The 18,830-nt window shown below is 45.4% G+C and overlaps 1 protein-coding gene across 1 annotated transcript; it reads left to right on the top strand.

The window, feature by feature from the left end:
- The first annotated feature begins 3,723 nt into the window (after positions 1–3,723).
- MYD88 (MYD88 innate immune signal transduction adaptor) lies at positions 3,724–14,372 on the top strand. Its single transcript, XM_067291984.1, has 5 exons — positions 3,724–4,101; positions 8,907–9,038; positions 10,511–10,691; positions 11,812–11,903; positions 13,907–14,372. Exons 1-5 carry the CDS (start codon positions 3,768–3,770, stop codon positions 14,059–14,061), a joined length of 894 nt encoding a protein of 297 aa, XP_067148085.1. The 5' UTR covers positions 3,724–3,767; the 3' UTR covers positions 14,062–14,372.
- The last annotated feature ends 4,458 nt before the right edge of the window (positions 14,373–18,830 follow it).

Genomic DNA, 18,830 nt, shown 5'->3' with positions numbered 1-18,830 from the left:
GCAGGGCTTAGACAGATAGAGCATGTCCTCTGCTGCATCCTTCCCTGCCCTCCAGACACCGCCAACCCTGGCAGCCCCAGGGCAAGCCCCAGGGGGTCAGGTATCTCTGAAGGCCTCCACTGGCCTAACCACCTCCTTACACACACGCACAGAAGGAAGCCCAGCACGACACTCAGTTCCCACTCTGTGCGTGCAGTGGGAAGTAAAAACAACTAACTTCCTAACGTGCTTGCATGCATCCAAACTGGAGTTACCAAGACCAGAGCATATGGAGCCCCATGGACTTTGCTTTTTAGGTCCTTTATAATGGGGGCAGATTAAGATCTGGATTCTGTGAAGTGTCAAGCATGTGTCAGACTTGTGTCTTAGCTGGGTTGCTTTTCTTGGTGGAGATGAGTAAGGAGGAAAGTGCTCTGTAGGTCTGGGTGGGGGGGTCAGTGGTGGCGGAGGTGGAAGGGAAGAAGGAAGGGGAGAACCAACACTATTGGGTATTTCAAGGGGTTTTCAGCATTTTGTCTTTCCCCATGCATACTCGCTGCCTCTTCCCAAGTAAGGATACTTTGTGGAGGCTCAGATTTTGTTGTAATGCTATGTTCACTGAAGAATGAAACGAGTTTCCATGTGGGGTTTTAATTCCAAGGCCCAGTTCCAAAGTTCTCAGGCCAGATTCCTTTGACATGAGCAGGAGGTTTTGCTGAGCAAGGACATCCGCTTCCAGCCATGCTATCGAAGAGACTGGATTATCACCCTGTCTTTAAGAGAGCATACGAGATCAGACAAGTGACTTTGTGAAGGAACCCCTTGGTGAGGCACTGGTTTGATGAGTGATGAAACTTGAATCTGAAAAGCCCTTCAGCTGGACAGCAATTTCATTCTGATCAGCTTCCCATCTCACCTCGGGCTCTGTGCGGCTTTCATTGCCACGCTGTGCTTGTGAAATACTAACACTGTGGGGAGGGACTGCTGGCCCAATGTTACTGAGGCCTGGAGAAGGACCTCCATCCCCATCCCCCTGCCCTTAAACTGAGTATCAAATACCTTTGAAATTACAGGCCCATGTCTTACTGGCAACCCTATTTTCCTAGGTCCCAGACTAGCACTGTACTGTAAGACCTCCATCCCTTTTTGCTGCTCAGGGGGGTAGAAGTGCCACATGAACATTTTGCTGATTAATATTGCATGTTGAGGCTGCTTTGTGATCAGATTTGCTCTTCAGCATCAGTAAATACCTCACCATTCATCCTTCATTTGCAGCAGGGAAGAGGCCCCCATCCCAAGGGGAGGAAAGGTCCTGCACACACACCAATGCAGCACAAGGACAGAGGGATGGATTTTTACTTTTCTCACAAGAAAGATATATGAGGAAGGCAGTCCACGTGCTCACTGGAGAAGAGCTCAATGGGACTTTGGCTGCTGAAGATGCCAAGATAATGGTTAATCTCCTTGAACCACACCTATGCAAGAAGTCTGGCCACAATAAATAGGAACCTGCCTCACAAATGTTTCCAGGAACATCAGCTGGACATAGATACTGGGAAGTTCTGTATTAGCACTGATCATGATGGTCTGATACTCAATTTTCACTTCGGTGCTTAAATTGCTGCTGTGAGCTCTTAGACAGCTAGCGGGTTGCACTCCAGAAGTGGTTGCACTTCAGTGCTGAGGGTCTGATTCCCATAAATAATATATCATTCTTATGTCTGTAAAATGCTTTGGCTGAAAGGGGCTGTATAACTATTATTAATTAACCAGTGTGGCCTTTCTGCTGTGAGGTGGTGAGGCTGCTTTTCCAGTGCCTTTTGCTTTGCAGTGCAGCTTACAGCTATTAAAGCTAGATTTGTAGCTCTTGTAACAAACTGAAGAAGATGGGTTATTTGGAGAGTTTTCAGGTGGAAATATTTGTACTGAATTTTCTTATGCTAATTTTTTTCATGTTGTAAAGCTTTAAAGACACTGACCATTATGCAATTAAAAGTTTTGCTACTGGAATATTTCCTCATTTCCACTGATGCAACAGAGATCCATAGACAGTGTGACACTTTATGGGTTGTTGTTGCATTGTGTCTTCTATAGTACTTTGGGAAACCTGAAAGTTTCGCTTGAAAACTGGTCTGGAGCCATTGTAGCACGAAGGTTTTTTGTGATACAAGCCTTGAAGATGGGAACAGTTCAACACGTAGCTGAGAACCATGTTTTATACTCAGCACCAGCAACTAGTCTAAAACAGTTCTGCAGCCATTTTAGGTGTTGTTTTTATGGAAAAATGTATTTGCTGTAGGAGTCTGTGAATTTAGAAATATCCATCTTTGACTGTACTTTAGTGTAACATTGTTATGAGATGGAGAGCCCAGATTTGAACTTCTGAATCCTAGAAGTAGACCCCTCTCGGTGGAAAGGATATGGTTCTGGGATTTATTACCCAGATATATTAGAGATCCATTAGGGCCTCTTTGGTAAAGAATAATACCATAATTCTGTTAAATCTCTTTTAACACTCACTTAGTGGATGGTTTCATGATGCATGGATTAAAAAAAAAAAAGTACCAACATGGATCACAAAGTTAAGCTTTTCTATCAGCATGAGACAAGTCATGATTTTGAGCATACCCCTGTAGGGGCCATGTGATGATCCCACCATGTGTGGGCTAACGGGATCTGATGAGGAGATGAGGGGTTTCTGATGATGGAAGAGGATCAGCTTCTAGGGCTGCTGTTTAAAAGGGAAAATCCTACCCCCGACATAAAAATCTGTGACAAAATAGCACCCCAGATCTTAAGAGGACTTGAACAGTCCTTGTACTCCGGAGATCTTCTGTCCAAACGAGAATTGCTGGAGACCCAGCTGCAAAGCCACTTGGATCCTGACAGACATCCCAGTTTTGATCCAGCTGGACAAGTGCGGGTGGTTACTGCTCCCACCCACTTGCCATCACTTTACCGCAGCAGGTTACTGCACTCTCCTGCCCTCTCGCAGAGCGGTCCCTGAGGGATCCTGAACCACGCTGCGTTCTGCTGTCAACCACCTGGTCGTTTAAGCAGCTTTTGGCCTGAGCTAACTGGGCAAATCTGGGCTGTTAGCGGCAGAGCGGCGCGAGCCGTGAAGGGGACGTGAACAACCTCTGCTCAAACAGGCTTTACGTGGCCCGCGTCGCCGGTCGATGCCGCCACCCCGCACCTAGCGAAGACGGACAGATGCGCGACGCTACTGCGCTAGCTGTATTTGCATTAGGAGCCGCTTCTGCCCCCAACTTCTGGTCCGTGAGGCGCAGATTCGGGCTTCGCCTGCCTCATTCCCCGCGCCGCGGAGCGGTGCCTGCCCGTTGCTTTACTCGAAAGGGGGGTTTAATTCATCTTCTGGGAACAGCTCTCAGCCCATCATGGGAGCAGGGACGACCTTTATACCCTACTTTCTGAGAGCTCAGCCAGGCACGCTTTAAAAAGCTCTGCTTGTTTAACCGTTACGAGCGGTGTGTGTCGCAGCGCTTCAGCACCGGGGAAGATGGCCGCGGGCAGCACGCGACCGGCGCCCGAGTGACTTTGCTGGGGCGGGCGGTGACTCTCCGTCCTCGGGCGGGAGCGGTTTTCCCTGGAGGAGCCCAGGCCGTGTGCCGCCGCCGCCGCCGCGGGCCGGGCCGGGGATCCGGTAAGCGCGGGCGAAGCGCGGCGCGGCGCCGGGCGGCCGCTCCCCAGGGCCGGGCCGCGCCGCGGCGGGGCGGGGCGAGGCGGAAGCGAAAGCGGCGGCGGGGAGCTGCGAGCGCGGAGCCGCCATGGCCACGGCGCCCGCGGAGCCGGAGCCGGAGCTCGGGGCGGCGGCGCTGGACGCCGTGCCCATGGTGGCGCTCAACTACGGCGTGCGGCGCCGCCTGGGGCTGTACCTCAACCCGCGGGCGACGGCGGCCGCCGACTGGACGGCGCTGGCCGAGGAGCTGGGCTGGGACTACCTGGAGATCAAGCGGCTGGAGGCGCTGCCCGACCCCACCGCCGTGCTGCTGGAGGAATGGCAGGGCCGCTGCCCCGGCGGCGCCACCGTGGGCCGCCTGCTCCGCCTCCTGCGCGACCTGCGCCGCCACGACGTCCTGCTCGAGCTGGCCGCCAGCATGGGTGAGACGCCGCGCCGCCTCCACCGCCGCCCCCCCGGCGCCGCCGCCACCTTCCCTCACGGGGCGCCGCCGTCGGCGGCGGCCCCGCGCAGGGCGGGAAGGAGCCGCCCCTCCCCCCCCCCCGCCGCCTCCATCTTGCCACCCGGCCTGTCCTGACACGGGGATGGGGAAGGGGCCGCCTCGTTCAGCCCTCGGTCCGGCTGCTGCTGCCGCCTCTCTGGCCCTGAATTTGTTTTTTTGTTTGTTTGTTTGTTTTTGGAGGGTGGGGGGGATGCGATGCTGCCCGCGGTTCGTCACCACGCTCAGCCTGGCCTTGTCGCGCGGGAGGCAGGTGACGCTGCTCCTTTGGGTCCCTGCCGTCCCCTTCCTAGAGGTGATTTTTAAAAAAAAAATAGTCCCCAGCAAACTGAAAAGCCCGAACCGCAGAGTTACTTATCCCTAAGTTTCCCTGAGCTGAATGTAGCTTCCAGGAAAACAGGATTTCCCTACTTCTGCATTTCTGCCGGTTGTGAGCCCTGCAAAGTAATCTTGTGTTACCCCAAATCTCCAATATTATTAAAGGCTCTTCGAGTAACAGGACGCTTTGAGCAAGATTAGCCAGGAGAAAGCTTGCACAAACCTTGTGTGTTCTGAAACTCGTGCTGTTGCAATGGACTCGTGGGCCTACTGTGACAGAAAAGTATTTCCAGGGAGAGCCTCAACTCTGCACATCCCTCAGCTATTTCTTGGGTGTGGGTAACAGGAAGGAAGATCATTTTCTTTGCAAACGGAGTAAGTTTTGTACAGAATCAGTGAGAAATAGTAAATATGAAGGCCTCGGTGCTGTATTACAACTCGTTCTTTACAGGCTGTTTTTACTTTATTGACTCGCAGAAGTTTAAAGAAAAGCCGGTTATTAGATTTGTAATCAGAAGCGGAACTTTGTTGCCGAAGTATTTCCAAAGCCAAAGACGTCCCTGGCGTTGCGTGCTGTAAAACAAAGTTTACTGGGTTAGTGATGAAGAAATAAGAAGTCTCATTTCCTGTTACTTGCTGAGAAAAATGAGGATGCAGAAATACCTCTATATAAAATAGCCTAACCAGCAACCTACGGAGGACTTTCCCGTACTCCTACTGTTCTTCCTGATCAAGAATACACTTTGAAGACTCTGCATTTTAGGAAGAAAAAAAGAAAAGAATTGGGCAGCGTGCTTCATGATCCACAGCTGTCTCCTTTCATCTGAAATTCATAACAAATAGCAGAAGCTTCCAACTCTGTAGGAGAGCTGGGACCTGCACAAAGCTTCTGTAGTTCACCTAGTCTTATTCTGGCCCTGAGTTCAGGAGCTGACCTGTTGAAAGGGCATGTGGTGAACAGCCTTTTTAAGACACTGAATCGACAATAGCAGAAAGAGTGGGAGGAACATGAAGGTCAGGAAAAGTCATGAGTTTCGCCTAGCTGTGGGTCACGCTGATAAGCGGAGACTGACAAATTCTTGGAAGAATTTCATCGAGGGCTATTCAGTGCAAAAGCATTGGCTCAGGAAACCCCTGAACTGCAAATTGGTCAAAACCAGTAGGTTATTTTAGGAAAGTATCACTATGTATTTATTCTTATATTCTTCCCTAGGCATTTGTTTTTGACCAGTGTTGGAGACAAGATACGAGGTTAGTTGAACCCTCAGGCTGACCCCAGTCTGGCCATTCCTATCTTGTGTTATTCGTGTCTGAAGATTGACGTTAGAGCCTGTGATCTGCTGCAAGCACTCTGAGCCCTGGCAGAAGTCGGCCTCCCCTCAGGAGGGAGGAAACTCAGAAAAGGAAAGAAAATGGAAGGTCGCATTCGCTCTTGTGCGTGGTATTTCCTCATCTCAGAGGCATCTTCGTGTACTCTGTTAGGACTCCTAGAGTAGGCTTCAGCTCAGAGATTAAAGCATCAGTATTTAGGTTTCTGCACACAGATGTCTGTGTGTGTCAGTGGTCTGTGCTTCCATTGCAGGAGGTGCAGATCTGGGGCATGATTCAGCCGGCCCAGAGGCATTGTAAGTCTTTGGAGGCCTCAGGATATCCCATGTGGCTCCTGAAGGACATGGGCTGCTTGTAGGACCAGAAGCATATCTGTTAGCCTCTAACAAATGTCTCGGATGCTCTAGGATATCTAAAATGACAGTGGATGCCTCTGTTGGCAAATGAGCCAAGCTCCTCTGGGACGCAGCATCCCTGTTAAAACAACGCATTGATGCTTGCAGGATATCCACTTGCAGGATACGGCCTTCTTAGCAGCTTGTCTGTCCTAGTGGATCTGCCAGAAGTGTAATTTCTCTCAGAAGCTTATTTCATTGCTCAATTTTTTGAGGGTTGTAAAGGTCTTGGCTTTGGTACAGCTTGCCCTTCCCTGCTGAAACTCAGTGAAACTTTGTTTCTTCCTGGCTAGTTATAAAAGTGCTACTTGCCTGCTTGACAGTTGATCCGTTTTCTCTCTTTTCTTACAGTGAACATATGCTAATCATTTTGCACCATTCAGTTTCATGTTTTTATCCTTTCTATCTAGTCCCTCAGGTTTGTGTTTGATGATTAGAGGAATATAAAGCTTTTACTGTGTTACTGGTTACGTGCTGGGTGGAATGGGACAACTTAGTTTGCAAGACTTTCTTGCTATTTCGTTGTGTTTGTTCTGGTCCTTTTCCTTCATGGGCCTTCAAAGTTGTCTTTGACTCCTGTTCACTAATTAGCCTATGTACTCAGACATTATTTTGTGCTGAGGTCTTATCCATGCCAAATTACCAAATGCCTTTCATCACTTTGGGTTCGCTGGACCTATTGGCGGTCTTAGGGCAGTAGGGTCCCCAGTTTGCTCTGTAATAAAACCTTGAGACTCTGGTATTTCCTTCCGAAAGCTTTGCTCAACTCTGGGGTTTATCCCACGGGGATAAACGTGCTCAGGGATTACAGCGTAATGCCATCAGTAATCTGTGCGCATAGGCTTGAATAGATGAACCAGGAGAACACTTACATTAATGAATATATGTGTCATCATATGAATGATGTTGTGATAAGCTCTGGGAACCAGTCTAGAAAAATTCAGGTCAGGCCAGCATAGATACTGTTTATGCAACTGGAAGAAGTAAGGAGAGAAGACATGGAGCAAATACATTTAAAATGGATATTTCTGTGGTGAGGACTAATAGTAATATGTCTTTAAACAGCTGCCTGTTTTTGCCCACTCAGCACTAAGTATTTTGGATTGTGAGCCTGGTAACCTAAGGGAACAAGGCATATTTAAGGTGCTTTCAGCCTGCTGGTCCTTCCTGTGAAACTTTTGAATCCCTTGGCCAATTTAAAGCAGCTTTGGTGAAGACTTCAAAGACGCTGCCTTACATGACATGAAGTGTGCACACCTCATGACAACAGGCAGCTGGCAGAGAGGTGGGACACAAATTTGTGCTTTAGTGAGGAAAGATTTGAAATTTGAAGCATCTGGTTAGCAAAGATTGCAGCTGATTTGTTTCTCTGCTAAATAACCCACACTGAGAAGGAGGGCGGAAGAGAGATGGAGTGCCTCAGCTTTGATCAGATCGGATACATTATCGGATAATCAAGTCACAAGACACAAAGCTATGAGACCCAAAGACACAGGATGAGGCTTCAGGACTTTGGCTCCTTGCAGAGCTGCTTGCTCCTGTTCACAGCGGGGTTACAGCAGTGCTTACCGGGCCCTCATCCACATCTTGTACTTGCAGTAGATTTTCTCTGCTAGTGTTGTTGCTGCACTCGCAAACTCTGTGGTTGTTTCAGCCTGACCCTCAGAGTGACTGGTACTTTTCTGATTAGTATTCTTTTTTCTTTTCTTTTTTCTTTTCCTTTTTTTTTTTTTTTTTGCATCTTACGTAATGGGGAAGAAACTAGTTTCATTTCTTTGTTAATTGCCAGTTTTGAATCTACTTTTACTTTCAAGTTTTTATGTAAAAGCAGGTTGCAGAGTGGCAGAGGCTGCAGGGTTTCTCATCACTTCTCCAAAGACTTCACATTTAGATTCGTAATTCATTTTTAAATATACTTGTGTTTGTAACAGATCTTTGTCTATCACTGTCTTCTTGCGGAAAGTTCACAGCAGCAAACGTGACAGGTCTTCTTGCCCTTGAAAGTGTATATCCACTTTGCCTGATTGCTGAAAGAGGATCTCCACTTGCGCTTGGACAATATAAAGCCTGTTTCAGGGGCCATACAATATTTTACACGGCCCTCCTGAACGAGATGAATGCAGGCAGGACTGTACTCGTTGTCACCTCTAACACTGTCTTAAAAAAGCCAGTGAAGTGGCATCAGCTAATGTGTATGTACACTTACTAATAAGAGAAGATATGAAAACTTTTAATTAAGAACTTCCCCCCACCCCCCGCTAAAGTTATTTGGTGTTTTTAAAATATTTCAAAATGCACAACAATGACAGCAGAAAGTAGAGTTATTAAGACCTATGATGTATATGATGCATGTTGTTGTATGTGTATACCGGGAGTGTATACTGGGGTATACTAGAACTAAGGATACTAGGAGGAGGTTGGTTTAAAACAGGTAAAAGAAAGTGCTTCCTTACACAGCAGGAGCGAGCTTCTGCAGTTCATTGGTAGAGGCAGTATCAAGAGGTTCAGAAAGGTGTTAGATAAATTCCTGGACAGTCGTTCCATAAACAGGTACTTGAAAGAACAGAGAGGGATGTTCCCTCTAACATCGCTGATCCACGAAGCGGCTATTCCCATTTTTAAAGAATTTCAGCAGTGTAAAACTGTCATCACAGGAGCTTCTTGGGTTGGTTGTGTGTTTTTGCAGAAGCGGACTGTAAGAAATACTTGCAAAGGAGGCAGCAGGAGGCCGACCAGCCACTTCAGGTCCCAGCAGTAGACAGCAGTGTGCCGAAGACATCAGAACTGTTGGGCATCACGACCAGAGATGATCCATGTGGTAAGTGACCGTGGACAGTATTGCTGCATGATACCTCACGTTGGGATTGCACTTAGCTGTAGCAGATCCCCGTGAGAAGGGCTGAAACCTGTTTACTTTACTACCTGTGATTTTTTCATAACCCAGACCAGAATGATTTAACTGATAGTTTGGGGGCATTTTTATTTGTCCCATTGCCCCAATTTCCTGGGGCAGAGAGGAGGAGCAACCCTGGGGAATGCCATGCCCAAAAACAGCCTGGTAAAGAGTGCAGCAAATGCACATGGGAGGAGACTTTCCGAAACATGTCCCCTATCACAGCCTGGCTCAGACCAAGGAACATCTGCTGGTTGCTGAAAGCACGATAGGTTGGAGTAAAGGGGGAAGGATCCCAAAGCGGATCCGTGTGCATTTACTGTGCATGGGGCCATTATTGTCCCCCCAAAGTGTCCACAGGCCAGAAGAATACGCCAGTGTTTGTGCACAGCAGCTTTGCTCAGCATGGCCAAGTTAGTACTGTGACCCGAAGTACACCCATAGCAGCACCCTCAGGCTGGTTGGCCTGGCAGCCAGTTACCCTTCTGCTTGCCTGGATGCTTCTTGGGCTGGATCTGGCTGCTGGATTGCCACTTTTCTCATCAGCTTGTAGAGCCTGACCTATTTTTTTCACTGTAGTAGACTTTAACTGATGTAACAACTTTAAAGTATAGGTAGTGATATTGGTATGGAAATGAAATAACGCAGTGAAAAAACTGTCTAGCAGTCTTAAGGCACTTAATTGTGAGAGACTTTGCCCTTAAAATAGAGTATTTAATCTTTGAGTGTGTGCTAAATAAATGAGAGCTGCCAGGCGTTAACATCTGTGGAAAAGATGTGACTTCAGGTACCCAAGTTTGAAGTCTTAGCCATGAATCTTGCAACTTTCAAACTTCAGGGCCCTCCTTGTACATCAGTAGACAGTGGAGGTCAGGACATTGCTGCATGAAGGGCCTTCAGGAAACTTTTGGTCAGGAAATGTATATGTCTGAGACCTGAAGTAGAGAACCAGGACCCAGAGCCTCATGCTTAAATATGTAACTTCCAGTGAAATCCGACAGCGAAAGGCTCTGAGTTGCATCCTCTGGGGTACTCTACTTCCTCCAGCTTCTCCATACTCTCTCTCACCTCTGCCTCTTCAGATTTCGTGTCTGTGTTTTAGCTACCCTTGCCTAAACGCTGCCAACAAATGTGGGTTATGCTAGTACTCTGGACTGCCAAACAAAGTGGTCAAGGCACAGAGGTATGCTCCCTCCTGCCTGTTCTGTTATGGACAAGAGTCTGGACTGAAGGATAGCTGGTCTGGTAAAATGTTAAGTTACCTCCGCAAGTTTGGTCAGTTTGGCTGTCAAAGCCCCCAGTTCGGAGTCAAGGGCTGTGCGAGCTCCTGAGCGCTCACTACAGGAGTTAACTTTATTTACAGTAGAAGATGGTAACTAAAGTTTTTAATGTTTCAGGGAATGGAACAGAGATGTTTGACGCCTTCATCTGTTACTGTCAGAAGGACCTTCAATTTGTCCAGGAGATGATCAGAGAGCTGGAACAAACAGAGTTCAAACTGAAGCTCTGTGTATTTGATCGGGATGTCTTGCCAGGAACGTGTGTGTGGTCCATCACTGGAGAACTTATAGAAAGGAGGTAAGTGAACCGTGGCTGTTCGGGACAGCTCAGTGTAATGGAACATTGTGTTCATTCTTTCTACCGTGATGCCTGCAGTGTGGTGCCAGCGAAGCAGTAAAAATCCACAAGGATGTCTTTATGGGGTTTGTTTTATGCTCTCAGCTCAAGAAGGAGGATTCAGGCATTCCCAAACATGTAGCTCCATAGAATTCACAAGGAAGGAGCTATTACAGTGATGCTGCTTACGCTTGATCCCTTTTCTTTGGCCAGAATATCTGACAACTGCATCTTTGAAAGAGATCTGGAAATGAATACAGCTCCAAGCTGAGCTAGCTCCACCCGACAATGTGGAGTTTGAAGAGACAGCTCTGGGGGTGGCTTTGGCTCTGACTTCAGGGATCCTTCAGATCTGTGTGGGACTCGAGCGTGGACAGGAGCTGAGCAACATAAGGGCAACTCCCCAGATAGAGACTTACCTAGAGAATGTGCTTTTTAGTGTCAAGAGGGGAGGTACTGGCCTTTGGAGCCCTTTAGCTCCACCAGTCCTGCTAAATTAGGCTCAGTGAAAAATCCCAACACAGGTGTTTGGATTTTAACATCAGCCTTTCTGATGGAGGTAGCTTGGCATTTAACAGAGACCTTAACAAGGCCTCACTGTGCTGGCTGTTGTACAGCATAGCTGTCCATAAAGAGTCTAATGTGTAGTTTACAACCAAGTGAATTCACCAGACCAGGTGAATTCACACTAATATTAGTACAATAAACCTCTGTTCAGATCATTTTAATATTAAAAAAAAGAAAAAAATCAGTGATGCTCAGTCAATAGGGGAGTATGTGAGCAGATAATTAAAGATGTCATTTTTTGTCATATATAGGCCAAGGATCAGCTCCAGCACAGGCAAACTGGATTTTGTTATTTCTTCATTTGTGTTAGTATTTGAGTGTGCAGCTATAATCAGGTTTTTGTGTGTAATGTAGCTGTCTATCGGTAAACCTTACTCTGTAGTTTATTCCTGCTGGAACACAGCTGGTGGATTCATTTTTCCACGAGAATAATTCTGAGGAATACATATTTTTACCAATAAGAATGAGACACATCTGTTTTTTGTTTTTTTCTTTCCTGACTGCTTTAACTTAGATGTCGGAGGATGGTGGTCGTCATTTCAGATGATTACCTGGAAAGCGATGAATGTGATTTCCAGACCAAATTTGCTCTTAGTCTTTCCCCAGGTAAGATCTCACAGATACCCCATTTAAAATTTCATATCAGTATTGTTTGTATTACAGTAACAGCTGAAGTGGCAGCTGAGATCAGTGCCCTGCTGCTGAGCAGAGTATGAGGGTCTCAGATGTGTTTAAATGAGTGAGCTAAATAAGAGTGAAAAAGAAGAAATTAAATAATTGACCGTTACAGAACCAGGAATGGCTCTACTTGGTCTCACACCTGGGTTCTTTTACTGACCGTCCTGTCTCATGTGTGTCAAAGTCCACACAGGGATTGCCCTGGGTTTAATACTCTTCACTAAGCAAACAGAGATTTAGTGCTGTTAAAAGTAGCCATTAAAACTAACAGACGTTTTACAATTCTATTGTGCGGGCAGGGACCTGGATTTGGGTCCTTGCCCTGCTGGTGACCTTCTGCGTGACTGCGAGCAAGAAGCTTTGCTGCCAGTGCTTCAGTGCTCTGGCTGTCAAATGGGCTAACGCTGGTTACCTCAGAGGTGTCTCAGCTGCATACATTTCAGGAACGGCTTGTCAAGGGCTTCAAGATCCATATAGGGGATATGCTACGGGAGGGCAAATCGTTATAGTAAACTCAGGGTGTGAGTAAATGCTGAGACTAGGATTGCAGTTAATGAACGTTCACCTCTTTGGCAAACATCCTTGAGTATTGTGGATAGGCCAACAAAATCTTGAAAGAATTTTTAACTTGGAAAAACCTATTCCTTATTTTGTCCTGAAATGAAGAACCATCGATTTATTTCTGTCAAGTCTGTTCAGATGGCTTTGCTCTAACTGCTACTTATCCTACACTCTTGTATGTTCCCAGGGAGTAGATGTAGCTCAGCCTAACAGTATGGAGGATATACACTATCTGTAGGAATGTCTGCATGCGCAGTCCTTTTTCTAGATAAGGTGTTTGACACGGTATATAAATGACGTGTCAGAGGTTTAATTGGAAGCCACTGGCAGAGCTAGGAATTAGCTTCATTTTCCTTGATGCTATAATTTCATACCACGGCCAATAATCCATTGAGGAGCCCTAACAAATTGCATCAGCCCCTAATCATAAGGATTTGTAGCAAAGTCCTTCTGGTGTCGCAGCAGTTGTTCGTTGGCATCACACCCTTCATTAGGACAATGGGAAAAGAAATGCTCGTCTGTGTGTAATGACTTGATCTCTGCCAGTAAAACCATTGCACGTACGTACGGGCTGTTAGAAATAATAGGGTAACTAATGCGCAGAAGGGTTTGGTGACCAGTTCTGGGAACTCCATGGATTACTTAGATATCTGCTGTAGTTAGGAAATCTTGCATTGCCTCATCCAGGTCTCAGCATCAGCACTTGTGCTGGGCAGCACAGTTTAGGTGGTAGCAGGTTTTCATATGAAAAATTGTCACGGGAGAGGTTCCTCTTCAGGACAGCCGCTCCTTCGAGCGATAGTAATCACAGGGATAGTTAGGCATGCCTCAAAAAGGCAGTCGGTATTAGCAGAGTGATTCCTAGCAGCCCTTTATAATTGTTGGGTACTTCAGCAGCATATCTGAGTGAATCAGGCTAGGAGGAGAAAGAACTGGAGATAACCCCGCAAAGCTGATCATCTGGAAGAAGCTTAGTCTCTCCGTTTTCTCTTCCTGTACATCTGGGAGCAGTCAGGACTGTATACTCCTGTTTGCATTCAACAAGAAACTCTGCTTTGTTCTTTCTTATCTGCAGTTCAGCAGGCCTTTACCACTCCCACTTGGGATGAGTTCAAGCTGCCATATGCATGTCAGATGAAACTTGGGGCCCTGTTACATATTTGAGTGAAGGCTTGGTAGCGGGAACCCTGTGATTCAGAAACTTGCTTTCTAGGGTTAGACTTGGTTGCATTGTACTGATGTGACTCAAAATCAGGGTCAAACCTCGCGTTCCTGGACCTTGTGATGTGTGTGCTGCTGCAGGGAGAATATGGGTACGGAGTCTGACTGTAGCAGTGCGTAATCTTCTGCCTGTGTGACTTGTCTTTCAGGTGCTCGTCTCAAACGGCTGATTCCAGTCAAGTGCAAAACCATGAAGAACGAGTTTCCAAGTATCTTACGGTTCATTACGATTTGTGATTACACCAATCCTTGCACCAAAAAATGGTTCTGGACAAGACTGGCAAAATCTCTCTTGCTGCCATGATGCAAAGCTATGAGAGCCAGGTGTTTCGGTTTTTTACTTTTCTTTTTTTAAAAATCTCTCCTGGCTGTGCCTTCGGACTGTGGTGTCATTCACGCAATCTTTAACCACTTCAGAACTTCGATCCTCGCAGTCTGTGTTTGGAGCCCACAACTGGGAGCGAAGCATTTTCTCTAGCACTTTTTCATAGCTTGAAAGGGGAAATAAAGCAATTGCTTGGGTGTTCCTGTTCAAGTCAGTGAGCAACAGCATCCGGCACTTTGTGTAGTAAGGACTTTCACTGAATATATACATTTAAAGGCTGAGTCACTAATATGAGAAAGCTCTGTTGTAAACGTTTAATAAGATCTGAGAATGTAAAATGCTAGTATAAGACATGAAATAAAGCCTCAAACTGCAGGCTTTTAAAAAAAAAATCATGTTATTTTAAAAGCTGTTTAATGGATATAGAAACATCTAGGTTGGTTTCAAATAAGGTTTCAATCTCAGGCTGTTTCCTACTTGGTGAATGGCCAGTGCCATGAGAATGACCAGTTTTGGGAGCCTTGTCAGCAGAGCCAAGCCTGCTCTGCCCGTCCGTTGCGGGTGAGCTGTGTGTCCTGGCCAGTGCTGCAGCCCTGCTGGTCAGGCAGCCCAGGGGAATTTGCATTGCCCGTCCCTGGTCTATGCTTGTTCTTGGGGTAGACAGTCACTTTCTTCGTTTTTAAAAGAGCAGCAAATGTATTTTAGTTGTGTAAGCACTACAAAGAAAAGAATGGTTCTCACTTTGTTCTTAGCAATATCTGCACGATTGCAAAATTAGAGCAGTTATTCTTTCAGTTATAACTAATGAAGCATTACTGAACTCAGTTTGTTCTCTGTTGGATATATTTTGCTCCTTAAGTTATATCCCAATTTGCCTTTTCTGTGTTCGTTTACAGGGTAAATCCCTTGTCACTAGCATTTTCTGAGATAGTTCCTCAGGTTTGCCATAAGTGATTATTTTTTGCTTGTTAAAAGCAAGACTTATAAGGAAGGATACATTCTTGTAGCATACTCTGTGTTCAGGTCACATTTAGTTAAGTGGCGGTCTTATACCAGCATTTTATATTCCCAGATCTTATTAAATGTTTACAATCGAGCCTTCTTGTATTAGTGACGCAGTCTTTAAATGTATATTTTTGGTGAAAGTCCTTACTACCCAAAATGAGGGATACTGTTGCTCATTGCCTTGAAAAGGAACAGATCTCTACACCTAGGGGGATCAGACCTTAACTTGTTTGATCTTTAAGAGCCTGCCAAAAAACAGCTTTTGGGATGCCTCACAGATACAGAGATAAATATCAGATAAAGAGTGCCTTAAATTATAGATTGGGCTGCTTAAAAAATAAAGGGTAAAGTTACTTTAATAGGAAAGCATATTTTAATTAAGTGCCATAATTAATCATGAATGTATATTTGTGAATGGGGCTAGGAACAACTTTGATATTGCTCTACATGTTGGACTTAGCTTTGAATTTTGCAGACTTCAGTGCCACTTCAGTGACTCTCATCAGTCTTTGGTGCTTGGGGGTGGGGGGCAAGGGTGCTGCCCAAAGTGGTGTTTTAAAGTGACCTGTTGGTATATTAAACAGATTTTCAGTAAATATTTACTTTCTAAATTGGGAGGAGAGGAATTTTGCTTATGTATCTGCACTTGCTTGAACTCTATCACTTAGTTCATTCCTCCACTGACTCACATTGATTTTATAGCTTAATGATTTACAGTTTACATTTTTAAGATTAGTTGTCGGCCTTTTAAAGATTTTTTTTAAGCATTACCAGGGCTGAGTTCTTCAGATAGAGACTTGTGCATCTATCTTTTTCTCACCCTCCCTATGAAAGGACACAAATGTTCACCTACAAGGTGGGTGCTACAAAGGTCTGTCAACGTCCCACAGCTGGTTCCTTCTAGCAGACAGGCCAGTCCTTGACCTCAAGTGAAGCTTGTTTACACGCCTAACATTAGTGTCAGGGGCCATTTTTGAATAAGCCAACAAACTGGGCATATTTCTGTCCCTCCTACAAATATAACTATCATGGTGCTGAGATAACATTTGCACCTTGCTGTCTTGCTAGATCAAGTGAGAAGTCCATGGGTGCAGGAGGAGGAAAGTTAAGCTGATGATGTGCTTCTAAGTCAGTTTAACTTCACGTCCTGTTGCCCTCGGGCCTCTCCTGCAGAAATGGAGACAGCTGCTTGCCCTGGGGTTTCTGCATAATTGTTAAATGTTAATTATATAATAGTTTCTGGAGGCTGCTTGATTCCCAGTCACTCCTGGGGCTTGGTGAATTCTCATACTACGGAGTGTCTATGAACATTAATTATGGGTCATCACTGGCAGGACTGAACCAGATTCCTATTGATTTAAGAACCGAAAGAACTTGTCTGGTAGCTTATTAAAGGTGAGAACAAAAACATGAGGCTCTTTGGTCCAAACGCTAGAGGGAGGCAATGGTCCATACTGTGAGCGTTGGCTCTACAGCTGGTATCGAGCCGACCCAAGCCACCAGTTACATTGCGAGGGGGGAGAACTGAGCCTGCTTGACGGCGGGGGAAAGGGGCACTGGAAAACTGTGCACGGTTTCAGTCCTGGGGGGAGACAAGAGGAGAGCTTTTTTTTCCTTTTCCTCTGCCACTTGCACCTTCTTCTAAAGCAAATACACCTGAAATAGTTGGCCAGTTTTGATGGCAGATTCAGCCTCGTACAATGTCTTCTGTATACGCGTCCTGATGTGTGGTTTGGGACTTGGGATGTTGCAAAAAATAATAGTAACAAGAATAATAATGATTACCTTAATAATAGATGATGTGGTGATCAGTGGACAGAAAAAAAGCACTGCTTCTGGAAGGGAAATGAAGAACAAGATCTTAATTTCTAAATCTTCTGAGTTCCACCAGATAAACGTGATATTCAGAATGATTCTAAAAGATGTCAGTACTCGGGCTGGATTGTATTATCACCTAACTTTCTGTGCCTCGGTTCTTCCATCTCTCTATCTTGGATGCAGTGCAAGTATTACTATTAATGGAATGTTACTTTCTTAAAAGCAGTCAAAAATTGTCTTGTACGCTAAAATTATTTTTGGGTAAAGAGAAATAACAGCCCTAAAGTTATAAAATATGTGTTTAAAATATATACCCTTTTACTATAAAATCAAGTTTATGCACTTCTGACACTGTTTTGTCATGGTGACTTTATTAAGTATGACATCTACGAATGACATAAAATCCAGTTATTGTAAACACATTTTATTTGCAATCATGTGGTTCTCTTTTCCCCTCTTCACACATAGTGAAAGGTCCAAATATTGAACACCTTTAAAAAAAGGACTTAAAAATCATGATGTTACACTGTTTCCATTTTGTTTCTTTCCCTCACTGAAATTGTTGTAATTGAATCTGTTAGTACCAAATCATTTATTTTTTTATATATATAAAAAAATATATATTTATATTACTTTCTATCCTGATACGAATATCTAGAAAAGCATACATGTTGTATAGCCATTCTGAAAATAGTCAGTTATCCTGTGTTTTTTCTTCCTGCTTAAAAACAAACTATTGCTACTTGTGAAAACACAGTAGAATAAAGATGGAAAATCCGAAAGGCTGAATCTCCTTCTTGAGCATCAGAGAATATTGAATATCAGGCTTAAAAGGGAAGTGTTAAGTGAGAAATAGTACTGGGTAGTTCTTTTCTGTTTTCATATTTGTTTTTCTTAAACAGCTTCTGTGGTGGAGGCTTTTGACTGTGTCTGGAACATGGAGAAGTATAGCTGTATCACACCAAGAGGAAAATTAATACAAAATTTTACTTCAGGCAGCTGATTCCTCTCCAGGTCTCGTTTTTAGCTTTGCTGTCTGTAGTCTGTGTCTCTCCCCGTGCCACCCTCCCTGCGGCTCTGGTACCAAATGCGCTGGAGGTGATGGAGTCAGGACTCGCATTTTCCACCCACAGGAAGCAGAAGTGCTGCATATTTAGCTCCTATTTTACATCCTTTCTAGAGATCCCAGCAAGAAATGTATTGCTGTGCAGCGATATGGAGGATTTTGCCAGCTCTATTTCCTTAGGCAAGCGGCCAGGAGGGAGGCCAAGCCAGGGAAATAACTTACAAATACAAACACAGCAACATTTGGGCCAAGGCCCTACCACGGGAAAAGCGGAAGAATCGTTGAATCGTAGAAATGTTGGTTGGAAGGAATTTCTGGAGGTCAAGGATCAGCTTCACTTCATATCAGGAGAGGTTGTATTTTAAGCCTCTTGCAGGGCAATATTCCCCATAAAGCTTATGCTGATCCCCACCAGGATTTTGAGGTGATTTTGAACCTCACTGAACTTTTTGATAAGTGCTATCAAGCCACATCCAACAGCCTTGTTCATTCTCTAGGCAAACCTGCAGTCAGTAGAATGAAAATTGTTGTAGCCATTCTGGAGCTGCCACTGCTCTCTAAAGATTTAATTAATTGAGCATGTGTTTTAAGCATTAAGCCATTCCAAAGGCTGATTTATAAACAAGGCATTTTCTGTTTCTATTGCAGAGGCCAGTTTAGCAATGCGCCTTTCCGGCCTCCCGTTTCTGCTGATAAACCTGCCCGTGCGGTGCCAGGGATTGGGGCTGTCCGCGTCCGACCTGGGCAATGGTTTATTGTATCTGAGCTGGGACAAGACGGGCTGCACAAATGCGTGTTGTGAACTGCTGCCCTGTGCTGTGTGGGATAAAACCCCTCAGGTCAGAGGATGGACGTTTCA

The sequence above is a fragment of the Apteryx mantelli genome, chromosome 2, assembly GCF_036417845.1.
Source record: "Apteryx mantelli isolate bAptMan1 chromosome 2, bAptMan1.hap1, whole genome shotgun sequence".
NCBI lineage: Eukaryota > Metazoa > Chordata > Aves > Apterygiformes > Apterygidae > Apteryx > Apteryx mantelli.
Note: the sequence above shows the minus strand (reverse complement) of the source record. Positions and strands in the feature narration are given on the sequence as shown.

Excerpts from the sequence above, each read along its gene's own strand:
- MYD88 (XM_067291984.1), top strand. The coding sequence starts at position 3,768 with ATGGCCACGGCGCCCGCGGAGCCGGAGCCGGAGCTCGGGGCGGCGGCG. Across the intron at positions 9,039-10,510 it reads GACCAGAGATGATCCATGTG|GGAATGGAACAGAGATGTTT; the intron begins GTAAGTGACCGT and ends TTAATGTTTCAG. Across the intron at positions 11,904-13,906 it reads TGCTCTTAGTCTTTCCCCAG|GTGCTCGTCTCAAACGGCTG; the intron begins GTAAGATCTCAC and ends CTTGTCTTTCAG.